This window comes from Trachemys scripta, chromosome 1 (genome assembly GCF_013100865.1).
Source record: "Trachemys scripta elegans isolate TJP31775 chromosome 1, CAS_Tse_1.0, whole genome shotgun sequence".
Lineage (NCBI taxonomy): Eukaryota > Metazoa > Chordata > Testudines > Emydidae > Trachemys > Trachemys scripta.
Genome location: NC_048298.1, coordinates 237,214,911 through 237,230,779, shown reverse-complemented (window position 1 = coordinate 237,230,779; position 15,869 = coordinate 237,214,911). Strand labels below are relative to the sequence as shown.

Here is a 15,869-nt window from a genome sequence, read left to right as displayed (position 1 = left end):
GGAAGACCTAGAGTAGCCCCCAGAGTATCAGCATCTTCCTTTCCAGAAAGCAGTTTACACCTCCAGCAATAGTCCTTTCACTAAATACCCTCTTCCCCCCAAAAAAGAAATACAGAACAGAGCTCACCACAGGGACTTCAACCTGGGTCTCCAACATCCAAGGTGAGTGCTCTGGGCTATTATTTATTCTGGGGTGAAGGGCTCCAGCTTTCTCTCCCCCTTGGTTGGTCTGAAACCTCAACATCTTTTGCAATATTTTTTATGCAATATTCCACTCTTTGACACTGGATAGTTAGAGACAATAGAAGAACAGGAGTACTTGTGGCTCCTTAGAGACTAACAAATTTATTAGAGCATCCGAAGAAGTGGGCTGTAGTCCACGAAAGCTTATGCTCTAATAAATTTGTTAGTCTCTAAGGTGCCACAAGTACTCCTGTTCTTCTTTTTGCGGATACAGACTAACACGGCTGCTACTTAGAGACAATATTATCCACTAGAAAGCATGTATGGTAAAGGCATATGTCCATACTCATCATATTGGCATGGCAGTCAGCTTCTTCTCACAATCCCCCCATAGGATCAGCTGTGTCACATCAACTGATGGTCAAGCAGCATTAATATATTTTCACCTTTGAGCTGTTTGTGATTATAGGCAATCACTGAATCCAGTGCCATCTCCAAACCATACCCACTTTGCATGATCATTGTCCCTATGTCATTTTGATCAGGGCTTTTATTGTTGTTTAAGTGAAAGAATAGTGTACCAAGAGTAACCTTTACCCATGCTCCCCCACCACCATCCAATAACTGAAGAATGTCACCTACCTACTTTTAAGATTCTGATATTGCATAGCTAAAGAACTTCTTTTGCATATGTTGCAAGAGAAAATACTTTCTATACCTCAAAGGATTGCATACATTATCACTAAGTATAATGTGACTGCTGTATTGTCTTTTAATGTAACCAATGATATAGGATTGCTGTTAAAATACATTAAAATTCATAGAGATATAAAGTTAAAAAGACAGCAGTTCTCCAAATGTGGTCTGTGGAGAGCTGGCAGTACTGGCTCCCATCGTCATTTCTATCTGCTAAATTGCATTAAAAGGGACTACTAAAAATAAAATAAATACTTCCCTAATATTGAGTTCTTCGTGCAAGCACTGCCTGTAGTTCTCACAGAGATATTACACAATTTGAAATGGAAGAGGAGGGGCGCTACTCTGTGCAGTAACGAATAGGCAGGGAACTGTTCACAAGGCACCTGTTATTAAGATGTAGTCCACACTATGAAACAGTGTGTGATCCCATTACCCATCAATATTCAGAGTCAGAAGCTGAGAATGTAAGCATTCATAATAGAGGCATATTGTTCTTTATTAGATGTTTTGCCAGCAAAAACTAAAAGTATTACTAAAAATAAAGACTGCATTCTGTCAATCAAAACAATTGCAGTCCCAAGGTTCTTTTGTGGGTGTTAGTTCTGTAACAATATAATTTACAGCTTTGCATCCACTTTTCTAAACTGAACATTGTTTTTGGATCACTCAGAAACTCACACAACTTAAGCATTCATTCATGCTCTCAAAAAAGAGAGTGTTTAAAACGTAACTGTTCAATGCTGTACTCATGTTATTCTATGGCAGTTACCATCTTTCAAATTAGAACCCAAAAAAGCAACAGTAATAAGTAACATTCCATGCTTCCTACAAAATAGGTTGAATTTTGTCTCTCTCTCTCTCACACACACACACACACACGTACGTTCTATGGTTAGAGAGACATTCAGAACGGCAGCTTTCATGCCGTGTAGCAAATTCTGTTCTTTCCCTTTTCTGCCTCCCTCCTCCTCAACACTCTGTAGTAGGCTGAACTAGTGCCAGAGACTCAGGGAGGCCAACTCTGACTGGAATACTCAAACAGCACATTTTAGAAGTTTAGCAGTACAGTCACACTATACCGTAAAATACACAAAAAACTTAACCATCACTAAAAAGTCAGTAAATGCTAGAAGAATACACCTTTAAAGCCTAGAGAAATAGGCTTTCAGAACCCCACACTACAGCATTGAATGAAGCAGGAAATGATGAACAAAGAAAGGAATTTCATAGATTCCAGATGTATTCCAACACCAGCTGGGAAATACAAGCAAGAAATCAAACTAAAGCCTTGTGAAGGCCACCACTCTGTTTTCTTGTGGGAGTTTTTGATTAAACGTAAAATAAGCTATAAGTAGCTTGTAAATATTAATGTTTTCAGAAATACTCTGATGTAGTAGTACATCAGTCTTTCCCATCCTATGCCAAATTGTTACTTTAACACCATAAGTCAGAGAGTCATTGCACAGGGGGCAGAATTAAGGCTGCAAAAGAAACCATGAAGTTGGCATTTCCTAATTTTCTACTGTTTGACATTGCAATCTAAGCAGAATTTTTAATATTGGTTTTTGTATGTAAATGTTATATAAATTGTCATAGCAAGAAACACATTTGAGAACATAGTATTGCAAATTGCCAACTTTTCTACATTTGGAAATTAAAACTAAATTACTTCCTACTAATGCAAATTATAAACATATGAGTACAAAAATATACTGAAGATGATGGTTACCATTATTTTCTTTAAAGACTAATGGAGAAAAATTCAGTTTAATGAGAGCTTGAGAAGTAACTTGCTAATGTACACAAAACCAGTCACTCTCAAACTGTCACTGACAGAATAACCCACTTGTGTGTAGTATTCATAAGGAGGTTAGGAAAAGTACTCTTTCATGAGTTCCTGAAGCTCTGCCTGCTATTTATTTAACCTAATGCCTTGAATTTTGCAAGTTCACTTTTTGAAACAGGAACACACAAATATTCTATCAGCCCTTCTAAAGCAAATTGTCCTTCCAGATAGATTTTGAAATCTTCTTGAGTAGCAGTACAGTGACAGAAGCCCAAGTATAGCCTTGACTTCAGGAGGAAATAAATCCATGCTAAAGCATGACAGAAGAAGCTTATATTTCATAAGAGGTGGTGTTGGTGCAAGAAGATTTAGAAGTTGTCGTCTGTTCTGCCTTTAATTAAAAACAAACAAATAGTCAAAAGTTTTTGTTTGTTCTAGGAATAAATAGGATAAGTGAATATCAAAAGTTAAGAAAAAAAAATCTAAGAACTTTTGCCAAACTTCAGATATTTAAGAAAATGCCACAATGAACTTTCCAGAATGTATGAAAGAAGTTACATATAAACTCTACATATCTGATGCAAAGTAGGTATTTCACTACACAGTGATTGCTTAAATCCATCAGTAACACCCCACACCCCAGGAAAACATTAACAACAGATTCCTCCCAGTCCACTCATTCGCCTCAGTCTACCAAAAGACTTCTCCCTCTTGCTACAATCCTTGGTTGCTCTTCTCCTCAGCTCTCCTCTTCTCAGTAAATGGATTTCAAGGAACTGCTGCTTTTGGGCCTATGCAGAGACCTTCCCCTCCTCTTCCCTCTGTCCACATCGGATTTGGGAAGGTGAGAAAAGGGAGAAAGCTGACAGACGGGGTCTCAAATTCAGCCTAATTAGCTGGATATGAAAACAAGAGACACTTAAGGTTTAAAAACTGGAACCTCCACCCAACAGTTGAGTATCTTCTTCCAAAAACTGCATAAATACTAAACAACATTTTTATTTGAGAAAAAAACACTTTAAGGACTTCAAGTTCCTAGGCCAAACCATTTTGAAGATCAGATGAACCACAAACAGAAATTTCCAACAGTGAACTTCAGGAATTACCAGAACACCATAACTTTAGAAGTCTTAGGCTTTTCCAAAATTCCCCAAAAAACTTCTGCCGTTGGAAGATGTGGCACATGAAATTTCAGGGAAAAGTTGGTGTGGGGGGGGGGGGGGGGAGGGAAATTAGGTGTCGGCTGAAAATAAATCAAGCTTATAACTGGAGCCTAAAATCAATCTCCATTACATACGTTAAATTAAAGACATTGTTAAAGAACTGATGACAGAGGAATTGTTTTTAAAATGCACTATGATCAAATAAATTGCTAGTACAAAGCAGAAAAAGTTAAAAAAAACTATTCAGAATGTACAATTTTCTCATCAACTTCAGTCTCACAAAATACAGCCTATTGTCATCACTAAAGCACATACAAAGCCAGCGGTTCTCAAACTGTGAGTCAGGACCCCAAAATGGGTTGCAACTCCGTTTTAATGGGATCGCCAGGGCTGGTGTTAGACTTGCTGGGGCCTGCGGCCCAAGCCCCATTGCCCGAGGGCTTTGGCTTTTGCCCACCTGCACAGGGTGATGGGACTTGGGCTTTGTGTCCCATCGCTCCCACCCTGGGGGGTGGCAGGACTTGGGCAGGCTCAAGCTTTGGTCCCCCCTCCTGGGATTGTGTAATAATTTTTGTTGTCAGAAGGGGATCGCGATGCAATGATGTTTGAAAACTGCTGTAAGCTTCTCCTTGATTACCAGCACTAAATGGATGAAAGTAGATTTAAAATATAGAATTAAGACATAATACCACATGGTATAGTGATTCATTAACATATGTCTGGAATGTCTTAATTCCCTGAGACATTAAACAGACCTCTAACACTTACCCTATCATGTCTTAATGCTGTAGTATTGCTATTTGAGTTTTAGGAGTCCGAAGTCATTATCATAGAATCATAGGACTGGAAGGGACCTTGAGAGGTCACTTAGTCCAGTCCCCTGCACTCATGGCAGGATTAAATATTATCTAGGTCAGTGGTTCTCAAACCTTTTTTCCTCCCCTCAGACCACTTGAAAATTGGTGAGGGTCTTGGGGGACCTCTTAATGATTTTTCCAAATGTTGTTTGTACCGTTAGCTAACTATTGTAAAGTGCTTTGGATAAAAGCACTATATAAAAAAATTCTTAATACAAATAAAAGCACATAAGACTATTGATATCAAAATATGAGTTATCTTTTTTAATACCATGGATGTGCCCTCCCTCCTCCTCCACAGCAGCCCCCAAGCTGGGGCTGGGAAAGGGGAGGGTCTCCCCCACTGCTGCACCCATCGAGCTGGGCTAGGAAGAAGGGGCGGAGGGGGTCTCTCACCCGCCACAGTAGCCCCGGAAAGTCGCCTCTTTCTCTGGCCATTTCAGCACTGCACGTCCCAAATTCCCCCCCCCCCCCCTTCTCACCCCCCTGCCCCCCCCCCTACTCCTCCAAGGCCACCACCTCTCTGTTCATGTGCATCTTCTCCAGGGTCCAGGCACCTAATTAGCGGAGCCACGCCTACACTGCTCCACTAATTAGGTGGGTGGCCCTTCATTCTCTCATGTGTGGCTGCCCAGGTGTGTGCCTTAGAGGGACCACCTGAATGGAGCTCGCGGACCACAGTTTGAGAACCTCTGATCTAGATCATCCCTGACAGGTGTTTGTCTAACCTGCTCCTAAAAATCTCCAATGATGGAAATTCCACAACCTCCCCTAGGCAATTTATTCCAGTGCTTAACCACCCTGACAGTTAGGAAATTTTTCCTAATGTCCAATCTAAACCACCCTTGCTGCAATTTAAGCCCATTGCTTCTTTTCTTATCCTCAGAGGTTAAGAAGAACAATTCTTCTCCCTCCTCTCTGTAACAACTTTTTATGTACTTGAAAACTGTTATGTCTTCTCTTCTCCAGACTAAATAAACCCAATTTTTTCAATCTTCACTCATAAGTCATGTTTTGTAGACCTTTAATCATTTTTGTTGTTCTTCTCTGGACTTTCTCCAATTTGTCCACATCTTTCCTGAAATGTGGTGCCCAGAACTGGACACAGTACTCCAGCTGAAGCCTAATCAGTGTGAAGTGGAGCGGAAGAATTACTTCTCATGTCTTGCTTAGAACACTGCTGCTAATACATTCCAGAATGATGTTTGCTTCTTTTGTAACAGTGTTACACTGTTCACTCATATTTAGCTTGTGATCTACTATGACCCCCAGATCCCTTTGAACAATGTAAGTGTTTGATATCTTGGTTCCCTCCTTCCCCCCAGAGAGCTCTCCTAGAATTTGAGCATGAGTAACATGCCTCTCCCTTCATTCCAAGACATCTACTTCCACCACCTCTGCTACTTCCCTCATGTTGGGAAATATCACTGTGTATATAGTGTCATACAGCACGTAGGGAGCTTTCCATGAGGGAATGGAAGATAGAGTAAGGGTGTCTGCATTAAGCACCAATCATCTTCCTTCCCTTTAAGACAGGGATACTCAGACCTCAGTGGTTCAGGAGCCAAATTAGCAATCAACATTACCCAAGAGAGCCACAATAGTGTGAATTCATTGTTTTATTTACCATAGTACTATATTTTCATATTTCAACAATATGATGGGGAAATATTTAGCCACATACACACACACACACACACATTCTCACAGCAAAATAACTGACCAAGTATTATTATATCAACTACAATAGGTTAACAACATAGTAAAAGCCTCCTGATTGGTTAATAATTAAATCGCATGGTGTTTAATATCATGTGCTGCAAAGAGCCGCAGGACACACATTAAAGAGCGGCTTGCAGCTCAAGAGCCTCAGTCTGAATATCACTGGTTTAAGAGATCAAATGCCGTAATCATCAATTCACCAGAGACCATTCAGATCTCAAGCCAGTGTTTGCTATTGGCTTCTACTGGTTTATTCCCAACTTACAATAGTAAATGAGATCAGAGTGAGACCTCCAATCCTTCATTAGCCTGAGAATTGGGGGGGGGGGGGGAGAAAAGAGTCTTAAGGTCCCTTCAGGATTCTATAATGCCATTTTGTTTTTATTTGTAAAATCTAAGAGATTTGCCTGTTTATCCTGTTGTTAGCAATATAGCACATCAATGGGTATTTTTAGGTTTTTGGTTTTTTTTAAATTGTAGATCTTTCTATTTTTACTGTAGGGTCAGGACTAAGTCAAAAGGTGACAGTTTTTAATAATACTTTTAAAAAGTTTTGGCTCTCTCTCCATTCCTTGTTATTGTGATAAGTACTTCGCTGTTGCTTGCAAAATGCCAGCCATATTTGAAAACCCCTTAAAAATGTTTATTTCCCTGTTTCAGACTTCTTGCCAGATCTCTCTCTCTCTCTCAGGCATTTGAATGGGATGGGAAGGAGTGTACATCAACAAATTGCTGTATCCATCATCATCATGAAGTATCTAATTAGGAGAAGGCAGTTAACAGAGAATCATCTTTTATATAGCCTAGTGGGCAATGCTGGGCCAGAGTGAGGAAGAAAAAAAGCCCCATGACCCCACCATTGAATCATAAATATTAATTAAATGTACCTACCTCACACCCATCCAATCATTTCTTTTCATCAAAGAATTTTTTCTTCTAAAGTTGCTTTTACATGAGAAATATCACTTAACATGTGAAGTGCAAAAATGCTAAAGTTATAACCAAAGTTACACCATTTACTTTTGGGTTTTTTTGCACTTGGTAATAGTAATCAACCAACCATTTGGGAACAGTAATCAATCAGACAGTTGTCATAGGTCCTATATCTCAGCATGATATATAAGCAATTATCTAATACAAATATGGCCCTAGAGACTATATCCTGCCTGCGCTGTTTGTCGGATTTTTAATCCTCTTGTGTAGCCTCAGAACAATGTTACACAGCAGCTGATTTCAAGTCTTTGGGTAGGTCTACACTTACCTCCGGGTCCGGCAGTAAGCAATCGATCTTCTGGGATCGATCCCAGAAGTGCTCGCCGTCGATGCCGGTACTCCAGCTCGGCGAGAGGAGTATGCGGCATCGACTGGGGGAGCCTGCCTGCCGCGTCTGGACCCATGGTAAATTCGAACTAAGGTACTTCGAATTCAGCTACATTATTAACGTAGCTGAATTTGCGTATCTTAGTTCGAAGTGGGGCGTTAGTGTGGACCAGGCCTTTATCTGTCCATCCTTAGTTGTCACACAGGAAACAAACTTCCGAGGGAACATGGCCAGGATGAATAGTCTATTAATCTGGGTGCAGCAGCTAGGAGAAAAGCCCCCATGTTGACACATGAAACTTGAGGGAGATTAGTATCAGACAGAGTAATGCAAAAACAGACAATTGTAGGCACACAGTAAGTAGTAACAGGAGCTAATATTGTGACTAAATATAACCCCAGTAACAGAGTATTTGTTTTCCCACTAATAAAAGCTATCCTAAAAAGTTATTTCAGTACAATGATAAATTGACAAATGTATTTTCTGGAAAACTATCACAGATTAGAATATCAAGTGCCATATAATGGAGCTCTTGCCATCGGAGAACGCTTGGTGCTTTGGCCTCCAGATGAAGTCACCTAGCTATATTTCTGAAGACTCAAGAAGAATCACTATTAGTTAACCATGACCATAGGATCAAAGAATAGCATGCCTGCTAATTCCAGAAAGAAAAAAACTGGGAAGTTGTGTTCAGACTCCCTACTGTCCTGAATTAATCTGTTTTTTTTGACCTAGTAACCTTGGCTATTAGGAATTCACCCTCCAGAAACGAAACCATATTTGGTTTTGTTCCCATGTGCAGGATCTGTATAATTTTACAAAGTGTCATTAAGTTAATTTAGAAACCATGAAAGGTACAAGACTGACAGCCCTGAAGACTAGCATCCACTGCTATTCTTATAGCAAGGACAAAAACCCACAGGAGTAGTCTTTACCATGCTGCCTTAATAATTTACTTCAGTCCTCAGGTGGTGGGGCCATCCTTAAGGGTCAGGTGGTAGTTTGTTCTCCATATCCATTCAACCCTTGTACTCTCTTATGGATCTGTCAGAACAGCTTATTGTATGTAGTGCTCTCTTCACATGGAAGAGGGCTGACCACCATTCCTTTCACACAGCACACTGAATAACAAGTTAGCAACCAAATGTGGTTGCTACCAAGCTGAACAAGGTTTGAATCGGTGAGCTAAAGATGAAAAAGTCTATCTACTATGTATCCCCATAAATCATCCACTCTCACACCTTAAATAAACGGCTAACATACCAAACAAGCAATGCTGTTTAAATTACCACTCCACCCCCTCCCCGACACACCATCAGTAGTACTTGTTAACATTTTAGTGTGGTTCTGATCTTGTGAATTCTTAAATATATCTGGGCATGGGCAATTAGCTTCACCTAGTTTCCATCATTTGCTGCTCTACTGATTTTGAAACAGCTTATCAATAAATCATTCTTCTCCCCCACCCCATGACATATTTTATAGTATGTGTTTCTCACAATAATCATTTTTAAAGCATAGATTAAGGAAAAAAGTGACTTGCTGAAAAAATGTTTATCCAATGTTTACAGATTTAGTTGACTTTACTATTTCCACAATGACCCATTTCTAGATACAAGAGTGCATTACAGTATTCCTGAAAATTGCTAATATAAAGTCAAGCACGGTATGAGCACTATAACATTCTTGAGTTTCAGTTCTAACTCACTATTGAGCTGGATAGATCATCTATACCAAGTTACACAATGAAATCACCCATGTGAGTTATGTTCTGAAACCAGTCTTATTTCACTCATTACTTCCAAATGAAGGGCCCAATCCATCAGCCCTCTCAAAAGAGATTGATATCTCTGGGGCTGTTTCTAGAAGTACTGTAGGACTAATCTCAACATTTGAACCTACAGATAAAAGAGTAATCAACTGTGAGAACTCTGTTTTATTACATATGATTTTTGAACACTCACTCAAAAGCACTAAGTTATACTATCAAGAGAATAGCATAAATTTTATACTCCTGGATACAACAGTGCAAGATTTAAGGTATTTTATTAAAACCAAAGTTCATAGATTTTAAGGCCAAAAAGGGACCACTATGATTGTGTAATCTAACTTCCATCGTAACACAGGCCTGTAATTCCTGCAGTGTAGGATTGTTCTTTCCTACTACCCAGGTTATAGCTTTCCATTGTAGAAATGCTGAATGTGCTAAATATGTACTTAACTAGTTTAAACTTTCAATTACAGAAATAAAAGCAAAGTAGTAAAATGACACGAGTCAAAGGAGAAAAAAGGGTAGCAATTAAGAAGAGCATATTTATTAAGTATTATTAACTGTAACTATGTTGCCAAGCAGAAGCACTCTCTTTGTAGTTTTTCCAGCCAATCATCTGCCACAAGTCTTATGTTGTTTCCTTTCAGGTTCTGAAACCCTGACTCATGGAAATATCAGAGCTGCACACTTCCTCAAAGTAGCAATCTTATAGGAAGCATTTGTTTAGTCTTACAAGATACATTGTTTTGTTTATGTATGAGAGATTCCTGTAAAAAAAATAATTTTCAATGAAGAAAATATGGACAATGTGAAAATACAGTTTCAGTAAAAAGTAGCCAAATAAAATCTGACCTTGAAGGGAAATATTTAGCAAAGGAAATGAATGCCCTTTTATTTCTGTCCATATGCTGCTTTCTTGTAATAATGATTTTATTCTAATCAGGGGGGAACCATGAGCAAAAGTAGACAGGCACTGAGTTCTTCCAATGGAGAGGACCACAAAAAGGAGAATTAGCGTAGTGACAGCTCCTCTTTCCCAAAAGCCCTCACCTATAATGTCTCAAAGGAATCCACCTCATTTTATCTCCTCTTCAATATCTACATGAAATCATCTGCAGAATCAGCTGCATTGCTCATGATATGCCAGCCATGGAAACAGAAGAAAGTCATTCTCCACAGATGCAAACAATGTAATCACAAGAATGTCACAAAGTCCACACAAGATTAAGCCCTAAAGAGAGAGCAACTGGCTCAAGCTGAATCAAGACAAGACCAGCATGATCCTCTTCAAAATAGGGAAACATTGTAAAGAACTAAGACATCACACCCCACTCGGCTTGAAGTGGTTCTGTTAATTAAACAGAATCATTGATCCTGGACAATCAGTTGACATTTTGTGCCACTAATGCTTTCTTCCATCTGCAGCTTCCTAGGGAACGCTATTTCTTCCTCCCGGACAAGATCTGCCCATGGCGATTCACAAGTACAAGACCTCGAGTCCATCTCACAAGCCACTTCCATTGCTATTTCAAGGCATTCAGTGTCCTCAGCAGGTCAGGACCCTGTTGTATGTGGCCATTTCTCCATCTATGACATGACAGAAGTGCACCTCTGGGACAATACAGCTCACAAAATCAAGTACTAAGTGATTTTGGTCAAAGAAATTTGGCTTAGAAATGAATTTCCAAAGAAGATTAGAACTGTTCCAGAGTCTGGTCACTTTTAGAGCATTATGACAGAGCTTTTCCCACCGTGAGCTATATTTTATATATCCAAAAAATGTAAACAAATCCAACCAGGGAAGGGCAAACAGAAGTCCACTTGGATACTAGTGATGGGCACAAAAACCTCAAGATAGATAGATATGAGGAGATATCCACTCCTAAAAGCTGATGGAAGTGGATTGTGGCTACTTGCCTCTCATTTCCTCTTTCATGTCTACCTCTAGCTTGTAGATATCTGAAAAAAATTCCAAGCGCTCATGAAAACTGAGTGCAATACACGTACTATGTATTATTTCTTCTGGGTGCACATAAAGACCATTTGTTCCACCTTTGAGATGGAAAGTCGGAATTCTAAAGCATCTTGGCAAAATTATGCAGGTCACAACCACTTCACAAGACCTACTAAATAGAACTGAGACAACATCAACATGCCAATTTTTTCCAGTCAGTTCAGAAACGGCAACTATCCTGCCACCTCTGTTTTGCTGACATGGCTTTCACCTCTGTGAGAACATACTGAAGACCTAGAAGTGTTTAACATTTCAACAAAACTTGTTATATAAGCATTTCTTCAGGAACTCTTGCCATGAATGTTGGATTAATATAATTTGAAATAGATTACTACTACTAAATGACAGAAGGAACAAATTGGCTCCTGTATACATTTACCATTGCCCTCTACTGGATTAAAAAGTCAAATCTCATGTGCATACCAATCTGCTCTGCTACCTGAACTATTGGAGTTACTCCTACCACATCAGATAGAAGATATTTATTTTAGGAACAAAAGGTTAGGCATTCTAGTGTCAATGACACAGATACAGTGAGAAAACTGTATCTAACTGTACATAAATGGCCATGAATCACTACGCTAATATTAACAATGAGGAGTCCTTGTGGAACCTTAGAGACAAGGACTCCTCGTTGGTTTTGCTGAAACAGACTAACATGGCTACCACTCTGAAACCTACTCTAATATTGAGTATCAATCAAAAAATACTGTAATAAGGGTTCAGATATTAAATTCTGAAATGGGATTAACTTTAGCAGATGCTTTGGTCAGATTAATCTCAAACCTTTTGCTGTTGTTGTTAAATTATATCTTCTCTGTCACTCAGATATATTTCAATTATGTCAGTCAATTAGTTATGACACCATCACATTACTCCCTTCAGTGAATGCCAGTCAATGCTATACTACTTGCAGTGGTTTTTCTTACATGCAAAATGGTAGATAAAAATTCTTCTGTTACTACTACTTCTTTAGTTAGAACATATTGCTATTCCACGAATTCCTCCTTTAATATACCTACCACAACAAGACATTAAATGTGATTTTTTTTCCTCCTTCAAGGGAACTTGAAAGCCAGTCTCACCCTGCCATACTATATAGACCCATTCATAAGCTTTTCTGGATGGATTCACATATAACTTCTCATTCACGTTACCATAACTTTTTATTTTGTATTTTAAGCCAAATTTTGTATTTTAAGCTACTGCGTAACTGGATTAATGAGGGAAGGATCCTAACAGCAAGGTAACATGTTGCCATCTCCTTGAAATACCATTTTGTTACCTAAGTAATGAGATTTACTCTCCAACTTGTTTTACTTTATCTTGCATTACAGTTGGTAGGCACGAAATTGCTTTTAGGAGTATCAACGTGTCAACAGTGGTTTTCAAAAGCACAAAAAGTAACTAAGCATCTAATTCTCTTAGCCCTCAGTGGGAGTTAGGCACTTTAGCTTCCTTTCCAACTCCCAACTGCTCCAAACAGCAGAGAAAAAAGCAAAACAAAAAGTGTTCCCCTTCAAAATGAAGTGGTTTATTCTGTTAAGGAAACAAGGGATTTCCCAACAGCCCTGCACACTCAAAACACTACCAGAGAGAGTTTTAATCTACAACACAGTGACATCTGTCGCTTACTTTCTAATAATGTGGTTTGGAAATCACTCAGCAGCTAAAATAGTAATGCATCTCTAAAACAAAGTGAGCTACCTGCTGCAACAGCCACATAGCAATATCTTAGTTTCCACAATACATGAGACTGTAGCAATATTAGATGCATGACAATCTTATTAAAGTTGAACCTACTGCTAGTCATTTTATGCCCTTCTATTTCTTCACATCAGTTTTAGCAAATGATACACAAAACTGATCATAGAATATCAGGGTTGGAAGGGACCTCAGGAGGTCATCTAGTCCAACCCCCTGCTCAAAGCAGGACCAATGATGATTGGCTTTGTTAGTCTTCAAACCGTTCTTCATACCTCTTCAGTGTAATTTAGCAAAAATCAAGTCCTGGGGCTCACGCAGATAATGCCCCAGGTTGTTCTTCCATCGTATTATATAATCTGTCACCAATACTAGTGGGACTAGGAATCTAAAAGAACAGAGATTTGCATCCTCCATGTCCAATACACTTACACGCGAGGGGTGGGGAAGAGCGCGTTTGAAAGACAAGTCCAAGGATAGGCTGTTTTGTTTAGTTTCTAACTGTAACTGACAAAGATGCTGCTGCAGCTGGTCAGTTTCTAGTCGGGATGATGCACGATTTTAAGGAACAACCCAACCCATTTCAGGCAGGACAGACCCCTAGTGTCCTTCTCAGCATCCATCGCCCCTCTGAGGCGGAGCCTTTGCGAAGAAACTTCAGAAGGGACAAGCAGCAGCCAGGGCAGCTGCTGGGCAGGCTGAAGAGCGCTCTACATGCAGAGCCGTCCCGGCTAGGAGGGATGAGGCAGCGCAGCTGCTGTAAAAGGCAACGGGATCCCACAGTGCCTAGCTAGGCGGCTGCTCCCTCCTCAGCACTCGCTTTAGAGGGAGGGAGGCAGGCGGGCGGGCTGCGGGGCTGGGGCAGAGGAGCCTCAATGCACTGTAGCTCCCAGTGCAAGAAGGTACCTGCACTTCAGCCGCAGCCCCGCGGCCCCAGAGCGCACGCCAAGGCTGCGAAGAGCCCCCCTCGCGCCCTTTGTTGGCGGCCGGGGACGCTCCCTTCTGCTCTTACCTATTTTAATCCTGACGCTCTGAAAAACCCGGAGCCCCTCTTCCTCCACCGCCATGGTGCCGCCGAGCCTGGCTCCCAGCAGCGCTCAAGCTCCTCCACCGCGGAGACGCACAGACAGGGAGAAGGAAGGCGGGCAGCGCCTGCCGCGGTGGGTCGGAGGCTGGCTGTGCGGCTCCGGCGGGCGAGCACAGTGCGCAGCCCCCGCCTGCTGCTGCTGCTGCTGCTGGCTCGGCTCGCAGAGACCAGCACCGCCCCCGCAGCCGCCGCCCCATTGGCCAGCAGAGCGCCCGGCCGCGCCGCTCATTGGGCTGCTCGGCCAGGCCGCTCCCTCTTGGGAGAGAACGAGACAGCGAGAGTGTTACAGCCCCGAACAGCTGGCGAGCGGGGCCGAGGCCGCCTGGGCTACGAGAAGGGCCCCGCTACCTGCCCGGGGACCCCCGGGTCACTGCCGCCACGATCTCGGCCCTTAGCAAGGTGAGCGTAGCACCCCAGCTGTGAAAGGGACCCACAGGTGTGAGGGGGACTGGACAGCTCGGGAGGGCACCCAAAGTTTGTTACTCTTCCCAGGTGCACGCCAGGTAGGAATCTTCCCACCCGGGGTCCATCTAACACAGGATCCTCCCTCCCATGGTACCCAGTACGACATGCTACAGAGCAGTTGTTCTCAACCTTCATCCCCTGCTACAATAAAAGAAAGCATTCAGGATCTCTCTCCCATCTAGCCACAAAGAAAGTCAGGGTGCTCTGACCGTGAAACCCCCTCCATGGCCTGTTCACAGATCCCAGATTAAAACGCAGCCTTCAAACAAAGGCGGAGGAAACCCCCATCCTATCTCGATAACCCGATCAGTCAGAGTAACGCCCACCTGCAAACTACCAGACATTGTTTCTTTGCTCAATTTGGTCCTCAGCAAATTCCACCCTGCCTGACCACATGGGTACAGCAGGAAGCTCCGCTTTAATGCTCGCATGCTCATGTGTGAAACCAGACCAAGAAACACAACCCACATCAGTGCTGGAGCGAAGCGTTGGGCTTCATAAAGTTAACAGCTGGCTGCCGCATCTCCCCCACATTTGGAGAAAGAAGTATAAATGATTTAATAGAAAAGTTTCTAGTCCTTTTCTGTGCAAATGTGGGCTTTCAAAGTATAAACTAATCGCCACAGCTGAAAGGAACAACTCAACCAGCTGGGTCCCACTTCGGTAGTAGCAGCCTTGAGCAACCTAAAGATATCTCTCTCTCGGATATATTGCCAAAAAACAAATCCTTTCACTAACCCTCCAAGAACCTTAAGCTATCTCTGTGCAGAGTGGTGTGATCTTGGTGGATAGGAGTCAGCTACATTTGACAAGAGCAGCAAAATGGTGTTGTATAGGACTTCTCCCAAAATGCCAAAGCTGGCTCTGTTGATGCTAACCTCCTCATTCTTGCCATGTGCTTTAGAAGTGAGAAAAAAGGAGGCAGGGAAGAAAAAAAACTGGTGAAGGAAGTTTCAGAGTAACAGCCGTGTTAGTCTGTATCCGCAAAAAGAAGAACAGGAGTACTTGTGGCACCTTAGAGACTAACAAATTTATTAGAGCATAAGCTTTCGTGGACTACAGCCCACTTCTTCGGATGCATATAGAATGGACTATAT

At 41.4% G+C, this 15,869-nt stretch overlaps 1 protein-coding gene across 2 annotated transcripts in view; it reads right to left on the bottom strand.

The window, feature by feature from the left end:
• RASA3 (RAS p21 protein activator 3) overlaps positions 1–15,869 on the bottom strand; it is a 277,547-nt gene that overhangs the window by 196,081 nt on the left and 65,597 nt on the right. Inside the window, exon 1 of one of the 2 annotated variants that reach the window (XM_034758102.1) lies at positions 14,233–14,434. The exons of the other annotated variant lie outside the window; for it this stretch is intronic. Within the exon in view, the coding sequence (XP_034613993.1) occupies positions 14,233–14,287 (55 nt within the window). The 5' untranslated portion in view covers positions 14,288–14,434. Of the gene's footprint in view, positions 1–14,232; positions 14,435–15,869 lie in introns of those variants that run through there. 2 annotated transcript variants of the gene reach the window in all.